General features: G+C 38.5%; 1 protein-coding gene across 1 annotated transcript in view; it reads right to left on the bottom strand.

Moving 5' to 3' along the window:
- Nucleotides 1-234: 234 nt before the first annotated feature.
- Nucleotides 235-18,266, bottom strand: part of MED14 (mediator complex subunit 14) — an 83,128-nt gene continuing 65,096 nt past the window's right edge. The window contains exons 23-31 of the mRNA XM_004376929.2: nt 17,249-17,360; nt 13,073-13,204; nt 10,928-11,110; nt 9,753-9,988; nt 7,270-7,449; nt 7,074-7,181; nt 3,857-3,982; nt 3,276-3,468; nt 235-604 (exon numbers count right to left, since the gene is read on the bottom strand). Of these exons, the coding sequence (XP_004376986.1) occupies nt 531-604; nt 3,276-3,468; nt 3,857-3,982; nt 7,074-7,181; nt 7,270-7,449; nt 9,753-9,988; nt 10,928-11,110; nt 13,073-13,204; nt 17,249-17,360 (1,344 nt within the window). The 3' untranslated portion in view covers nt 235-530. The remainder of the gene's footprint in view (nt 605-3,275; nt 3,469-3,856; nt 3,983-7,073; nt 7,182-7,269; nt 7,450-9,752; nt 9,989-10,927; nt 11,111-13,072; nt 13,205-17,248; nt 17,361-18,266) is intronic.

The following is an 18,266-nucleotide window of genomic DNA, read 5'->3' as shown; positions in this document are numbered from 1 at the left end:
TTAACCTAGTTTTATTAAATATTGCTTCTTTGGGATCTGTTTATAACAACTCCCAAAACATTTTTTCATGTAAGGATTCAAAGCGGTCATATTAAAATACAGCTTCAATATAAAGTTTATCACAGTTTTACAGTATTCAAAAATGACAGACCTGCCTTAAAAAAAACCCAAAAAACAAGGACTATTACACCCAAAACATAAGAAAACAATTAAATAAACAAGTTTGGCATTTTCATAACTTTATAGTATAAAACAGAATATTAAATCTATTACTGGCAAGTGGACACTGATGTATTACCTAGTTGGAAATGTGTCCCATTTAAACACACTATACAAGTTAACTATACAAAAAATTGATGGTCTTTTTGATGAAAGAAGTGCACCCTGAAATTTTTTGCCAGTTTAGAATTTTTAGCTCTTAAAGTCAAAAAGTCCTTTTTCTTTTTTAAACTGAAGGCTGAGTTCATATATATATATTTTTTCTTGTTTTGTTTCATTTGTCAGCCTTCCTGGTTTAAAAACAATAGTGTTTATGGACGCCCACCAGGGGGCAGTGTAAGATTAGCCATTAAATCACGAACAGCTGCAAATATTGTGCATTCACCTGCAACAGAGAAAAATGGTCATTAGCTATTCGCAATACAGGAAAGATGATGTCAACACACTGGTGGGGGAAGGGGTAACTAAATTTAAAATTAATAAGAACTTTAAAGATCCAAATAAAAGACTAATTTTAATTGCCCATATTATAGTGGCTTAAACTTTGGTGTTAAGTTACCAGATGATATTTGGTTTGGGTTTTGTTTTTTCCTCAGGAGGAAATTTTGCTAATTCCCAGTTTTTGAATTTAAGAAGATATGCCTAGAGCTTCTCTACAGAAACACTGCAACACTGGATAAGCCTTCTGAAGTTGGGCTTTGAGCGTACCAACAACCTGCTTACGCATTTTGAATCTAACAAAAAAGATCTAGTTGTATCTGTGCATTAGTTATATCCTCGGTGGTGTCCTCATATTGTCTATGCCAGCACCGTCCAACAGATGATGGAAACGTTCTATATTTGTGCTGCGAGTCCTGAGCACTTGTAATTCAGCTAGTATGACTGAGAACTGAATTTTGAATTTTATTTAATTTTAATTAATTTAAACTTAAATGGTGGTGCAGTGGTTAAGAGCTCAGGCTGCTAACCAAAAAAGTCAGCAGTTTGAATCCACCAGCTACTCCTTGGAAACCCTATGAGGCAGTTCTACTCTGTCCTGTAGGGTCGCTATGAGTCGGAATCGACTCGACAGCAACAGGTTTTTTGGTTTTATGGCTAGTGGCTGTCATATTGGACAGTGCAGGTCTGTGACATTTATTGGAATTTTCTCCCAAATTTCAAGGAAACGGTCAACTTCTGGCATTCAACATTAAAGTCAATTACATAAAAAAGTAAAGCGATTTTTCTTAAAAGCACTTCATGGGGAGGGGGAGGTGATGGGTTTAGGAGGAGAGGAAGGAGGGTGAAGTATGGCACACCAACAATCCAAACACAAGATTTGTTTGGGGGATCTGATGATTCATCCTCTCAATTCCCGCTTGCTCAGAGAAACCAAACACCCTGCCTCTCACTTCTTGTAAATATCACAAATATTTAAATATTATAAACAAAACCAGCTGTAAATAGTATAAACCAAAAGCTGGATCCCTTCACTAGAGCCTGCCAAACTACACAGTGGCTAAAAGTTGAGAGAAGAACTGAACACCTCATGTGAATAATGGCCTTCCGGCAAAGGTCAGATGTGCAATGACACCATGCAAGTTACTGCCACCTTCTCGCCAATCAAGGGAAAATTAAGGTACAGAAAGAAAATGAAACCCAAAGGTTTGCCCGGCCTAAGGTAAAAATAAAAGAAAAAGAAAATCACTTCTCAAACAGTCCACCAATTCTTAAGTAAAAGAAGAAATATCTTTCCTTTTCTCTCTTTTTAGAAAATGTATTTTCATTACTGCTAGGTAAAATACTTGCTTAATCCCAACAGGATCAAAATATTCTTTCTTTTTAATTTTAAATTACACCAAGACATTATTATGGTAATCATCTGCTTATGAAGGAATGGTGTTTATTATCAAAGTTCTATTGGACTGCTACTCAGAATTCTGATAGCTTTAAAACTTTGATTCTTGAGGATCTATTTTTAGCTGAAAGGAGATAAGTCAAAGGATGAAAGCAGAAAACTGTAAGAAGTGGAAGAAGTATTACAACAAAAGAAGCATACCCTTCTCTACTGCCCAGTGTATTCCTTGTAGACTATAATTAAATGGAAACTCGCCTATGTATACAATATGGGGAAACAAACAGATAAAAATAAGACTTCTGATTCCTGCTTCTAGTAAAATTTTGATATTGTGGTAACTAGAAATGTTTCAGAGAACAACTTTCCCTCATTTCAAAACATAATTATTTTGTCAAACTATTCTAAACAGGAAGATATACAGGATCTTCCATAATATTGGAAATAAACAAAACTCAAATTTAACTTTAATTTTCTTAATATTAGAAATTAGCAAAATGGAAGAAAAGTTCTCTTTGCTGAGCCGTATGTTTTGTAACCAAAAATTTGGCACTGCCAAGAGTTACATGTTAAGCATATGCTACTTCAGTATTGAAGCGACCTTGTTTGTTTTTCCAGAAACTTTCTGGTTTCCTCGAAAATGTTCAGTTTGAGAGCTTCATTGTGCACTTGGTGAAAAGTTCACTTGCACCCACCTGACATTTATATAAGAAGCCCAAAAAGCAATGATGCCATTTGTATCAGCTTTTATTCTTCACAAAACATTTAGAAGATACAGAACTTGTAGTAGTATTCTATTCATGATTGAACCATGAAATATGAGAAATTAACATGCATTTCAACCTTGTGATGTACAGAGTGGCAGGTATCGATAATAGGGCAGGAATTCACAGCCATGGAAAATTTTATCATCCTAATCTAGGGCTTCATGGCAACGTGTGCTATAACTACAAGCTTCTGGCATTAGCAACTGGGTCAGTCCCAACAGTAAATCACTAACAAAAATAAAGTCCAGGCAGCAGAGAAATGGACAAAACTGAAGAACGAGTGAGAAAGGAAGAAAGTGACAGGCAGACATTAAGAGGGTCACAGCAGCCAGAGTTCTAGTACTAAGATAGGGCGTGGGTGGGTAGAGAGGGAGAAGAGGGAAGGATAAGGGGGTGCCTCTCAAAAGAACCTTGATAACATATATGCAATAAAATAGCATCTACTGGTCATGTACCTTGTCGCGGTGGATTCATCTCTGCAAACCTCTTCAGAATGTTGCTGACCATCATGGGAGCAGCAACAGAAGAGTTCTGCTGTCTGGGAATGTCTGCCTGCTGGGTTGTACCTGAAGCCATGTCATAAATGATTGGAACTATAATACTAACAGGTTCTTGGGGAGGGACCGATGTTTTCTGAGTGAGCTGTAGCTGCAGACACACAACACACACACACAAAAGAGAAACACAGTGAGAAAATAAAACATCTATCTAAATTTATCCAAGGCACTATCATTTATTTATTATTTTAGATTACAAATACACCAAGCAAAAGAAAATTAAATAAGACAAAGAAAAGTGGCAAGTAACCAAGTTATTATTATGGTTAAGATGCAACTGTGTCACACAATTACTTAGTTCAATAAACTTATCACCAAAGAAACCAGGATTACATAAAGTCTACACTGGCAATCAAGGAATCTAGGCCTGTATTTGAAAATAATAGACAATTTATGCAGTTATCCAAAAGTTGTTCTGTCATCCTCGTAAGGCTTTTTACTAAGAAGCTCCGCACACACAGATACCAGGTAGTACTCACAAAAAAAAGCATTTTGGATTTCAGCACCACAGCAGGTGTCCCAGGAGGTGCTATCGGTGGTGCGCTGGGTGGTATCGTCAGACAAAACTGAACGTTCCATTTTAGCTGTGTTGCCTGGTCAGGGAACTGTTTCAGGAAAAAAAAAATCATGATAAAATCATATGAACATTTAAAATTATAGTCTAGTATAGGATTCTGACAAGTTAGAATTTTATTCTATTCCTAAATATTAATAGAACACAAAATTGGTAAATTGCATTTTCTCAAAAGAAATGTACACATGAAGTTACTAAGTGAAAAGTCAACTCTGGATTTATGTAATATGTTCTCCTACCTTCCCTCCCACCTAATTAGTTCCCAAGGTCGATGGATTTTGCTTCCAGTGTCTCTAACATCTATTCCCGCCTCTCAATTTTCACTGATGCTGCCCGAGCTCAGGGCTTCCTTACTTCTCCTGGTACCCTCTAATGGTCCCTTCCAGGGGCTCCCACCCCCAGCCCATCCTTACACCACTGCCAGACACGCATCTTAGACCATGGTTCTGATCTAGCTCACAATGTTCAGTGACATTCAGTGACACACACTGCTCCCTCAACTAAGGACCAACACCTATACCTGGCATTCAATGCCCTTCTTAACGGTATCAGTCTAGACTTCCCATCTCATTTCCAACTTCTTCCCCAGACAAACTAGCTAAATGTGTTAATGATTTAAAATTATATCCACTAGTACTTTTATAGCCATAAAAATATTTATTCCTTTAAAAACCTGAAAAGGTTTCTTTTGACATAAACAATGTTTCCTATACCCTATCAGATCAAGAAACCCTGGTGGTGCTGTGGTTAAGAGCTACAGCTGCTAACTAAAAGGTTGGCAGTTCGAATCCACCAGATGCTCCTTGGAAACCCTATGGGGCAGTTCTACTCTGTCCTATAGGGTCGCTATGAGCCAGAATCGACTTGACGGCAATGGGTATCAGATCGGAAGCCAAATTTGAGACCCCTGATTTTTAGTGGGGCACATGCAAGCTCTGAATAAAGAACTACAGTTCTAGACTCTCTTGCAGCTAGATGTGGCCACATCCTGGCCAAAGAGATATAAGTGGAAGTAGTGCATGCAACTTCCCTTAAAGGAGAAGGGATACGTCCTTCTCCCTTTTTCCCTTCCTATTATCTAGAATGCTGACTGGAGCTGGAACAACCATCTTGAACCATAGGCTGAATCTGAGACAAGAAGTAATTACATGGCAGGGTAACGAGAGAAAGAGCTTAGATACTTAACATTGTGGCTCAACATAATGGTCCTGGATCCCCTACTCTGGGGCTTTGACATAAGAGAAAAACAAACTTCTATCTTGTTTAAGCTATGAGCATTTGGGGTTGCTGCCACTTACAACCAAACCTAATGCTAACTAAAACAGAGAAACATTATCAATCTATACATTCTGCCATGTTAACAGAAAAAAGGAGAAGCCCACATGATTATCTCAATTGATGCAGAAAAAGCATTGATAAAACCCAAAGCTCATTTGTTATCAAAATTTTAAACTATGAAGACACTTCCTTAATCTGATGGTATCTACTAAAACCTACAGAAAACATCATATTAAATGATAAAATGATTAATAAAGTTCAGCAAGGTTGCTAGAGAGAAATTCAATTAATTTGTATATATCAGCATCAAAGAATTAGAAAATGTAATTCAGAAAAGATACCATTTAAAATACCAACAAAAAAATAAAGAATCCAAGAATAAAGCTGAAAAAAGATGTACAAGACCTTGCCCTATGACAGAGGAAGACTTATTATCAAGCCACAGTAATTAAGTGTGGCAATGACACATAGCAAGACAGCAGATCACTGAAACAGAATAATCATGTAAATATGGAAATCTGATATATGATAGATGCAGCATTGCAGATCTGGAGAAAGGGTGGTTATATAAATATTGTTATGACAACTGGTTATTTGCATGAGAAAAAAAAAAAAAAAAGGATTCCCTACCCCACACCACACCCAAGAAGCAATTCCAGGTGGGTTAAAGACTTAAATGTGAAAAGGCTGGGGGGGGAAAAAAAAAAAAGTTTGGCAATACCAACTGTTGCTAAAGACTGGAAAACAGGGACTCTCTTCCATTTCTGGTGGAAGTGTAAATTGGTACAAAACCAAACCAAAGCAAATCCATTGCTGTCGAGTCAATTCCGTCTCATAGCGACCCTATAGGACAGAGCAGAACTGCTCCCTAGGGTTTCCAAGGAGTGGCTGGTGGATTCGAACTGCCAGCCTTTTGGTTAGCAGTCAAGTTCTTAACCACACCATCTAATCAAATTACACGTACTTAACTTTTCTGTGCCTTAGCCTCCTCATTTCTTTAAGACTGGGCTGAAATCAGTACTTATTCATAGGGTTGAGAGAATTAGATGAGATACATGTAAAATTTTTAATATAGGAGAAGATAATGGTTGTGATATGGAATGCTACAGAACAGTGAAAATCAGTGAACTACAGATACTTGCATCAATAAGGATGAGCCTTTCAGACATGATAATTAAAAAAAGAATCCGGTATGGTACTATCTATCTAAAATTCAAAATTTGTCAAATTTAAGCAATACATTGCTTAGGAAATTGACGTGATAAAATTATAAAGAAAAGCAAGGGAATGATAGACATAAAATTCCTCTCGGGGGTAAAAAGGGGGATACAATCAGAAAATGACACACGAGTGGCTTCAAATAATAACGGTAATGTTCTGTTTTCTTTAGCTCTGAGAACACAGGTATGTTTCAGTATTCTTTACTATTTACACATTATAAATTTATATATATATTTCATAATAAAAAATGGAAAAAAGTACAAAACAGGATGTGTGTAATGGTATCATTTCATTAAAAAAAAATGTATGGGGGAGATAACATGTGTTTGCTTTCTGGACTGTTTCTGGAAGAATAGGCAAGACACTGTAACTCTAGTTGCCTGTGGGAAGGGGGACTGGTTGGTTGGACGGGAACACAGTATCATCTTGTTCTAAACTCAAAATATACGAAAGAATTGGGTTACCATGCAAAGATAAATATAATTTAAATAAAACAAGAAGAATTTAAGAGAAAAATGGAAGAAAGCATGTAAGTGGGTGAAAACCAGTAAACATTGCTCCCACCAACTCCAACCTCCTCAAATAGACCTTTCTATAAAAGTATGGCTTTCTCTGTAACTTACCAACTCTAGTTTCATAATATGCACGCAGTCTCTGAGGATGTGTGTAGGTGCTCCTAACAGCTTGGTGAAGGCTATTAACGTATTGGCTTTAAATGGTGGTCCTGCAACCTACAGAGATAAATAAATTACTCTTCATTCTACCTTGACTCTTCTGTTTCATTAATTATATTAAAATTATGCATTATTAAATACATACTCTTGTCTCAAAAAATTTCTCCAAAACTTGAAGTTCATCAGGTTTCCACTGTCCTGCATTTTCAGGTGTCACTTTTAGCTGAAGGGTTTGGTTGGTTTTGGGACTAAGGGCTACTCTGCATTTCAGTGCATCAGTCTTAAACATGATCACTCCTGGTTCATTGGAATTTATTAGCTGTAGCTGGAAAACAAGAAGGATGCATGAAATTAACATGTATGACAAAGAGGAAATTAAAATGTTACTAAGGGAACTGTTTCAAAAGGAGAACAATTAAGCAAATAGATGCCTGTTTCAAGACAAAGAAAGGATCTAGGCATGGAGCAGCAACAACTACTAACATTATCACAAAAAAAGAGGCAATCAGACATTATGTGCCTCTTGATGGAAAAACATCACTACCTATAAAGTATACTTGCAAAACAACAACAAACTTGAACCTGAATTCACTAGTTAAATTCAGGGGACTGATCAATGTTATAGGAAATATGAGAGCCAGAAGAACATGTTAAATGATTCTAATAGGATGTAATCAGCAAAATCCAGACTGAGAACTCTACAGGATAAATGACATGGTTTTTTCAACACATAAGATGTGTAAAGAGAAAGGAGAAGTGAAGGGGGAACCTATTGTTTAAAACTCCACCCACTGCCGTTTAGTCAATTCCGATTCATAGCGACCCTATAGGACAGAGTAGAACTGCCCCACGGGGTTTCCAAGGCTGTAAATCTTTAAGGAAGTAGACTGCCACATCTTTCTCCCACAGAGCAGCTGGTGGGTTCCAACTGCCAACCATTCGGTTAGCAGCCAAGTGCTTTAACCACTGTGCAACCAAGGTTCCTTATTGTTTAAAAGGGACTTAAAATAACTTACATGGATTCTGATTCAGACTGTAAAAAATGAGATGACTGAGGAAATCTGGATATCAACTAGGTATCTGATGATAAAGAAATTGTTACTTTTTTAGTTATGATAACAGTACAGTGGTTATTTTTTAAAAGAATTCGTACCTTTTAGAGATACACACTAAAATATTTATGGATGAAATGATATGCTGTCTGGGATTTGCTGTGAAACAATCTGGGGGGAGATATAGATGAATTGGTCTGAGTTAGCTGTTGAAGGTGGGTGATGAGAACATTATACTATTCTCTCTACTTTTGTATACTCCTAAAATTTTCCCTAATAAAAAGTTTTAAAAAATGGCACAGTGGAAAAAAAGAATAAAGAGTACAATTACAAAATGTTAGATTCTGTAACATTTGAATGTTGTTATTCTATAGGGCAGGGGTTGGCAAACTTTTTCTCTAAAGGGTCACACAGTAAATATTTTACATGAGCCCTATGGTCTCTGTACCAACTCTCAATGATATGTTCTGGCACAAAAGTAGCCAGACAGTATGTAAATGAATGGGCATGGCTGTGTTCCAATAAAACTTTATTTACAAAGACACGTGATAGGCAGGATTTGGCCCTAGGGCCATAGTATACTGACCCCCGTCCTAGGTTAATATGTTGATTATACATACAGATGAGCAAAACGAGATTCAAAGAGCTGAGTGCTTACATGACTTGTAAGTAGCAGAGGTGAGGATAATCACAGGTCTGCTACCCTTTTAAATGGTAATTTATTCAACATATTTTAAAACTTATTTTTTTTTAAATCTGAATATAAAGGTTGCTAAGATGGCTTGGTGCCAAAATTGGGGTAGATATTTCAGACATTTACCATTATAACTACATTAGCACAAACATATATCAATAATAATTATAAACAATATGTATTGAATACTAGGGCATTATGCTAAGGGCTCTACACGAGATAGCTCAGATTTCTACAATGATAACAGCTAGGTAGATATTATTATCTACTGTTTCAGAAAGGTGAAGAAATCTGCCCAAGCTCATACTAGCAGGTGGTATGGCCTGGCTACAAACCCAGGCAACCTGACTCTAAAACTAGTACTCTCAATCAGACCTCGGAACTCTCTCTTAAAGGCATTCCAACAGGATGGGTTAGAAGTCTTTTTCTGTAAGGGTTTTAAATAAATCCAATTGTCTACGTATTTAAAAAGGAGCTTCCATTCTTGTGATCATAAATAAATGTATTCCAATGGAGACTCAGATTCAAGGTCAGCCTGACTGCAAAGCATTCCAGAGGGCAAATAGTTACTCATATGCTATCCTCTGCAAGCCCAGATCCTGGCTGCACTTGTTCTATGATATCACGGTGATCTATCTCCATGTCCGTGTTAGCCACATAACATGGAAACCAGAGCACAGCAAACTACAGATTGTACTCATATGTTAATGTAAGAATGGAAAATAGTGGAGCTCAGTTTTAACAGGTCGAAAAGCATAATTCTAAAAAACTGGTTAAAGAAGAGGAGGGAATTATCACTTTAGTTTCAGATCCTACTCTGCAGGACAAATCAGCATTGTGCCTTTGAAAATCACCACTTATGAGGTCACTTGTTAGACATACCGTTTCTTGTTGAATAATTCTTTGAAGGTGTCGTCTCATGATGACTGATCCAAGGAATCTCTCAAGTGGAGAGCAAAGGTAACTACCTGCCAGGCCAGGTACGAGGCCTGGCGTTGGAGAGGGCAGCAGTAAAATGTTCAAGGCACTGTGAGTGAGGATGGTAGGGATGGATGCTGCCCACGAGCGCTGAGGTAGTTTACGAGGCGGAGGCATGTTTGTTGGCATTGTTTGGGAACCTTTTGAGAAAGAAGGTATGTTCGTTTCATTTATAAATACAGAGTATCTCACTGTTTCCTGTTTTGCTTTCATACATATCTTAGAGATGCTAATCGGTCTGTACTGTTTTAGTTATTCCTTGTGGCTGACTGTTAGCAAAAAATGGCCACAATTATTCTCTTCCCTGTATTCATGACCCTTGCAAGGTGACTTTACAGAGACCCCTTCAAGAGGTGGGGCCTATTTCTCCACCTGGAATAGGGGTTGGCCTTGTAACTTGCTTTGGCCAACAGAATACCATGGAAGTGACAATGTACCAGCTGCAGCCTAGGCTTCCACTCACTCTCTGGGAACCTTGTCATGTGAATGAGCCTGGACTAGTGTGATCAAGTATGACAGACCACATGGAACAGGGAGAAGCCATACTAGCTGTGGCCATCTTAGGCCAGTGAGCCCCTTGACAACCCAGTAGCTGACCACAGACACATGAGTGAGCCCAGCAGAGCCTCGAAGAACCACCCCGCTGTGCTCAGCCCAAACTGCCAACCTGCAGAATTGTGAACTAATATATGACTGTTATTTTAAGCCACTAAAAATTACACGGCAAAAGCTAACTAACATACTCATACAAGTCTTCTCTTCTGTGTGTATTTGCACAATCTTGTCAGTTAACCTAAGGTATCTTTCAAGGTCTGGGATGGCAGCTAAGAGTGACCAGTCATGACAGAGGTACTGGGACTCACCTCATAAGATTTTTGGAGAAGACATTCTCCTTTCTCACGTTTGCCTGACTTGGCAAATTAACTATTGTTAACCGATTCACTAACTGGATAAAAGTTTAAGTTATAAAGTATCCCCATCAAAAAACTAGGTCATGACTTTCAAATGGGAGGATGAAATAAAACAGGTCATTTGTTGATTATATTAAAAACAGACACAAAAATGTTGGTGACACTGACTTGTTCCAGCTCGAGGGGAATGAGAAGCATCTGGAACTGGAGAATGTAGCGATGGGTTAGCTGGTGACATTCCAGGCATGCGTGTTGCTGGTGAGGGGCCAGACACTTGAGGAGACCCTGGCCAGTTCCCCGCTCGTCCACTTGGTGACACCATAGTGTATGGAGAACTAGGGTCAAGAGTTCCTGTAAAAATGTACACGAATGTTTTCAAAACCTGTATTTTAGTAACTGAAAAATAGTCGACAGCATTCAAATCCTTACACGATAATTTTATTTTATTTTCACTAAGATGGTGTTTCGCTGACACATGATGCTTCTTAACATGCTATATCTGAATCTCTATTTTGTGTATTTTATGTTCTTTTGAACATGATACAAGAATTAGAAAAATAAAAAGACCCAAGGAGGATAAAATTTACCTTCACACAAGCTTCAACGTGTAATATGTAACAACCTACTTTATGCTATGTAACAACCTACTATATGTTGGAAAATATTAAGCAAAAAATTTCAATGCTCTCTTAATGGCAGAAATCTTCTTAGATATTTTAGCTAACCCTCAAAAAGTGTGTTTTCATTCTACCCAGAGAAGGCTGAGGAGAAGGAAAATTTCCATTTTCTTCATTTAGTAAAGGCTACATTGACTATGAACCAACAATTAAGTTTTGAAAGCAGCAACTTCCTAAACAATTTGATGTTTAAATTTCATCCTGCAGAGACCTTCAATATAGTATTTATGTTCCTTTATGGCCAAATGACACACTGAGGAAATATTTCTACCATATATCAGAGAGTAAACAGTCCTCACTTATGAAAAGAACTCTTACAAATCAACAAGAAAAGGAAGAACACCACAACAAGAACATAGGCAAAGGATATAAACTGGCAGGCACAAAATAAGAAACATCAAAGACCCAATAAATAACAACAAAAAAGGTTCAACTTCACTATTAATCAAAGAAATACACAAATAAAAAAATACCACTTTTCACCTATCAAAATGGCCAAGACTTTTAAATATCATAATACCCCGTGTTGGCAATGATGCAAGAAAACAGACATTCTTGTATGATGCTAGAGGAAACTGGCACAGCCTTTCAGTGAGCAATTTGCAATATGTTTCAAAAGCTTTAGAATTTCTCAAACCCTTTGAGACTCAGCAATTCCACTTCTAGGAACTTACCTAAGGAAATAATCATGGATGTGAGCCGAGATGGCACCATTTTTAATTGTGAAGAAATGGAAACATTCTAAATGTATAATAGGAGAGCAGTTAAATTATGGTACACCCAGACAAGGGAATACGATGAAGCCATTAGTACGATGATATAGTTTTACTGATATGTTCCCGCAAATATTAATAGTAAAAAGTAAAATTACAGATACTACACAGCTATAAAAAATGAAGTTCTTCATGTTCTCATATCACATGATATTCAAGATATATTAAGTGAAAAAAGTAAGGCACTGACCACTGTGCATAGTGTGCTACCACGTGTGTAAAAGAGAAAGGAAAAGAGCACTTACATATACTTGCTTGTGTATGCCTAAAACATCTCTGCAAGAATACATGAGAAAATAGTAACACTAAATGCCTCTGGGAAGAGCATCTAGGTGGTTGGTGGTGTAGAAAGGAAATTTTTCACTAACTACCTCTGGAATTTTGAATCTATTTGAACTAATTTAAAATAGAATTTTTGAGTTAAAAAGTTAAGAAATTCAAGTCTCAAAACAATGCATACGTAGGATCCCCATATTTTTGGAGGGGCAGGAATGTTTGCGGGGGAGACAGGCAGACAGGTGGACAGCAAGTGAGAGCAACAGAGATGTGAGCAGGCAGGCAAGCAGGGAGTGTGCGACAGGGAGAGCAAGGCAGAGCAAGCAAGACGGAGAAGGAAAGCGAGGAGAGAGAGAGAGAGAGAGAGAGAGAGACGAGAGAGAGAAACTCCAAAGCAGAGACAGACTAACTGGTGGTTATCTCTGCCGGGTGGGATTAGGGAAGATTTGTTTCCTTTTGGCTCGAGCAATACTTTTGCTTTTTTCCCAATAGACGTGCTAATTTTGCAATAAGAAAATAATTTATTTAAGAAAGACTACTTTCACATCAAGCTCTTATGCTGCAGCGATTTCCATGAACGGACTCACCATGTGGACTAGCAAAACTGGCCCCTGGTCCTATTGAGATTCCATGCGAGGATGGGGGAGGAGTTGGAACAAATGACGCTGGTGATGGGGCTCTCAAAGCCCCACTGGGGGAGCTGGCGGCATGCAGATTTCCTAATGAAGGAAAATAATTATAGATGATCTTGCAGGACACGTTTTATGTCCTGTCCAAGGACCCCAAGTTAAGAATCTCCCCAGTCTAAAGAAACAAGTAGTGAAGCTCATATAAATAGTGCAAAGAAAAACTGGAAAGATTTCATTATCAAAAAAAGAGAGATCAATTCCACGGGCCCAAATTCCAGCGCTTATATTGACTGATTTTTCCCCCCATACCCAGTGTACTTTTTATTCATTCGCTCACTCATTCAACAAGTAGGCACAGACACCAACTTCACTTCAAGCACTGTTCTAGGCACTGGGGATGCAGCAGTTAATAAGACACAAAAATTCCTGTCCTCATGGAGCTTATATTCTAGAGGAATGAAAACGACAAACAAACAAATATATGTCAGGTAGTGGTAAGTGCTATGGAGAAAAATAGAGCAAGGTAAGTGTTGGGTGGGGGGAGGTAATTGTATAGTGGTGTAGGTGGATGCTACTAGCCACTATGTGTGTGTATACATATAGCAATCAAAGAAGAACTCTCTAAGAAAGGGACATTTGAGCTGAGATATGAAGAAAGTGAAGGATAAGGCAGGAGGATATCCAGGGGATAAGATACTCCAGGCAAACAAAGGTAGAAGCTGGTATAAATAACAGGGAGGAAGCCAGTGTGGCTGGAACAGAGTGAGCAATGGGGAGAGTGGTAGGACATGAGGCCAATGAGGTTGGGGTAGTCCAGATCACATGGGGACTTGCAGGCCACTCTGAGGACTTAGGATTGACTCTGAATGAGATGGGAAGCCATTGCAGAGTTTGGGGTGAGGAGTCATGAACCAACTTCTGTCTCAGAAGGATGATTCCAGGTACTATGTGAAAAAGACTACAGAGCATGGACAGGAGCAGGGACGGGGAGGCAGTTAGGGACAACTGTAATAATCTAGGTGAGAGATGATTAGTGGCTTGGGTAAGAGTGACAAAGGCTGAGGTGGTGAAAAACGGTTGGATTCTAAATACATTCTGAAGATAGACTTGACACTATTTGGCAACTGACTGAATGTGGAGTGTGAAAGAAAGAAGAGTGCAGGATAACTCTGACAGCTTTGGCTCAAAAAGGAGGAAGGAAGGGGCTATCACTTACTGAGGTGGGGTGTCTGTGTGTGTGTGTTGGTGGGGGGGATCAGGATTTTAGTTTTGGCCATGCTGATACATAGCTGGAAATACAGGGCTAGAGTTCAGGGGGTAGGTCTACATTGGAGATATAAAACTGGGAGTCATGAACTTAAAGGTAGTATTTAAAGCCAAAGTGCTAGTTTTCATTTAGGATTATGAAAGGGGAAACTATGACTACCAAAACAATGAGTAAAAACAACACAAAAATATTTGCTACATTACAATATAATCATCATTAATATCAGCAGGTTTCAAATTCTCTACTCCATGCAAGGTAATTTCATATTTTTTATGTTCTACAATACCTAATACAGTGCCTTACATTCAATAAATATGATGATCAACCCGATTAACCTTTAAATGTTATATATTCGCTGTGTGACTTGGACAAGTGACTTAACTTCCCCACACTTCAGTTTTCCTTTGTAAAATGGGGATAAATAATAGTACCTACTCCACAGGTTTGTTGTGAGGATTAAATGGGTAATGTGCTTGCAACAGGGCTTGGCACATACTAAGCACTATATGCGTGTTTGCTACTATAATTATTTCAAAATAACTATTTCCTCTTCCTTCTATGCAAAAACAGTCTCAACTCATATTCTAGAAACACATTCCCCTTGGGTTCTATGACCCTGTTTCTCCTATTTTCCTCCTTGTTCCCTAGCTGCTCCTTCTCAGTCTCCAAGTCAGTTAATTTCTGGAGCTCCTGAGGGGCTGAACTCACCCAGACAGTCCTAGATATGACAACGACTTCCAAGTCTTCATCTGTGGTTCAACTGTATCTCATGAGCTGTAGGCCCCAATATCCAACTGCCTAGTGGCTTAGAAGTCTCCCAGGGACTTGAAAATTCAACAGATTCAATAGAACTCAACTCTCTCCCTTCAAAATCTGCTCCCCTATCACTTTTGCCCTTCTCGGTTATGCAAACTTAACCCTGACCTTCCCCTATTAAAACCCTGCAACAGTTCCCCATTACCCAGACAATAAAGTCCCAAATCTCTAACACAGCCCTGTCTTTCTCCCCTGGCTCTCCATGCTGCAGCCATTAGGGACCGTCCATCCACAGTCCCCGGGATCTTAGGCTTCACATGCCCTGCACATTCTGCCTAGAGTACCCTCCTCCCTCCAGGCCCCTACACCCAGCTAACTCCAACCCATCTTTCAAGTCTCAGTTTAACCAGTGTTTGGGGGGTGGGGGGAGGGGGGGTGAGGTGGGTGGCAAGGAAGGCATCTCCAGGTATGAAACCCCTTGCTGAGTGCTCCTTCGGAAGCCTGAGTGCTTCTTTTGTAACACTCATCATACTTGGTATTTCAGATGAAGACTACTTCCAAAACTATGAGTATAAACAGGGGAAGTCCCCATCCCCCAAAAAGGAAAAAAAAAAATGTAAAGATCTATAAAAGAGGACCAATTTTTTTTAAAAACCACACTACTGAAGTCATTTGAAGAGCAACCTGAGTGGCTCCAGTGTGAGACATGGGGTAGGGGTAGGATCACCAGTATGTGAGCACCTGGGCGGTGACGGATGTGGAACAGCCCAATCCAGGCCACAAAGTGGATTATAATGAGCTGATCAAAACTCCCTCGTTAGAGGCATCTGTCATGTGCCCGGCCCCATAATAAAGACTTGATGTGGATTATTTCATTAAATTCTCACATCTCTAAGCAAAAAGTATGGCATTATTCCCATTTTATAAATGAAGTTTAGCTGGTTAACAAGTGGTGTTCTTATATCTCCCATCTGCAGATTAACAAGGTTCTACCGTCAATATAAACTTCATATATACACATACACACACACATATATACAAAATTTTTTTTTATTTTATAAAGGAAAAAATTACGCATCGCAAATTCTGATTTTCAATGTGAAAACTTAGAAGCAAATGTATTTGCTGTGTTTATATCCTGTAATAATCAGAATTTTATGCAGCATGTTTTTCTTATTTTCTGATAAGCCCAAATGCCTTTAATTGGTATAAAACTACTTAATGCATTCTTTAGTTGACTGGACTCATGTATTCATATTAAATAAAGAGTTTTTTACTATACATATACTTTAAAAAATTATTTAATTTCTTATACTTTATATACCACATTACATATCATACCTTACATGCTAAAACTTCTTTTTAAAACATCATTATGCTCTGGAAATACTATTAATGTGGAGCAGATTAGGAATGTGTGGGACCTGGCAGGTACCCAGAAATCTCATCCCTGTCTTCCTTGCTAGGAAGACTTTCAGGGCTGGTATCTGGCTCACTGCTGAGTCCCTGGCACCATGCAACATCTGGCATAGAGCAAGCGCTCAAGAAACACCACTGAACTGTTCAGTTAAAAGTAAAAATTTGGCATTCTCAAGCAATCTTACAGCATACTTCACGGGGCTGCCAACAGCCATTTGTCTGGACAAGCTGGCTGTGCACTGCCCAACTCCAGGAGGCACCATTCACATGTACCAGGGGTCCACAAACTTTTTCTGTAAGAGACCGTTGTAGCAGGAAAGCAGCTATAGACAACACATAAATGAGGCTGGCTGTGTTCAAATAAAACTTTATTTACAAAAACAGGCAGTGGGTGAGATTTTGCCCACAGGATGTAGGCTGCCGACCTCTGACATAAATCACATGATTAGCACTTCCTGAAGTTGTGCCATGAGGCTGGTCCTGGGTGACAACACCTCCACTTAATTCAAACTTTTAAAAAGTGCTCCCAATCCCTCAACACAGATTTCACAATCTGGCCACAGTGAATGAATGGCAAATAGACACAGTCTACAAAAGCAGTTATCTCTCAAGCCTTAGGCTGACATGTGTAGTGCTTCTATATATACAGGATTAGGAAACTGAACCTGATAAGAGAATAAGTAACAGCTTACCTGGGGACTGTGTATGCATCATAGAGGGAGACTGATTAACTGTGCTGTGGTAAGATGTAGGAGGTGAAGTAAGAGGGTAAGCGCCCGATGATCCTGGCTGCTTTGGAAATGGCTGAAAATAAGAAAATTAAATGCTGGGTAAGATAGCCAGCTACATATAGTGTGACAGTGTAGCTTTCCTCAATTATAACTACCGTGTTAACACTACACACTTCATCGGTTACCAAACAGGAAACACAAGGTACGAAAATGTGCAAAATACACATCAACAACACAAGTCTTTAAAAACTCTTGACTTCCAAAATATTTTAAAAAATGCCACATCCTCATTCCTGACTTTGCAACACCATTGCTTATATCCCAAGATGTTTTTTTCCCTCACTTACTCACCATATTTCATTGATTCTAAGGTATGTTTTTTTGCACATTTAATATTTCAGAAATCAGGGTGTGGCTTTCAATTGATGGCACGTCAGTTTAACTGACAGTGTTTTTTCTTTCTTAGCAGTACATAAAAAATGGTGCATCTTACATTTGGAGGAATCCTACAGTTAATTAGATACAGTAGTTCAATCTGCCGTCTAGTCACTGTCTACCCTAACTCTAGTAATAAAAAACTTAGGACAATCTAATTATATATACATATATATATTTTTTTAATTGAGGTATGGCTCACATACAGTAACGTGCACAAATTTTAAGTGTATAGCTTGATGAATTTTTTTACAAATGCAACTACCACAAAGATCAAGACATAGAACATTACCAACGCTCCAGAGGTCTCCCTCATACACCTTCCAAGTCTTTAATGCCTCCCTGTCTTTATCACCTCACCAAAGGGAAGCACTATTCTGACTTCCATCACTTAACCTTAATTTTGCCTCTTTTTGCATTTCATATAAATACTGAATGTACTCTTTAGTGCCTGGCTTCTTTTGTCCAATATTATGTCAGTGAAATACATCCACGCTGTTGCATGTAGCATTAGTATGTTCTTTTTCATTTCTGTAAAGTATTC

The sequence above is a fragment of the Trichechus manatus genome, unplaced genomic scaffold, assembly GCF_000243295.1.
Source record: "Trichechus manatus latirostris isolate Lorelei unplaced genomic scaffold, TriManLat1.0 scaffold00046, whole genome shotgun sequence".
Classification (NCBI taxonomy): domain Eukaryota; kingdom Metazoa; phylum Chordata; class Mammalia; order Sirenia; family Trichechidae; genus Trichechus; species Trichechus manatus.
This window is presented reverse-complemented; position numbering and strand designations above follow the sequence as displayed.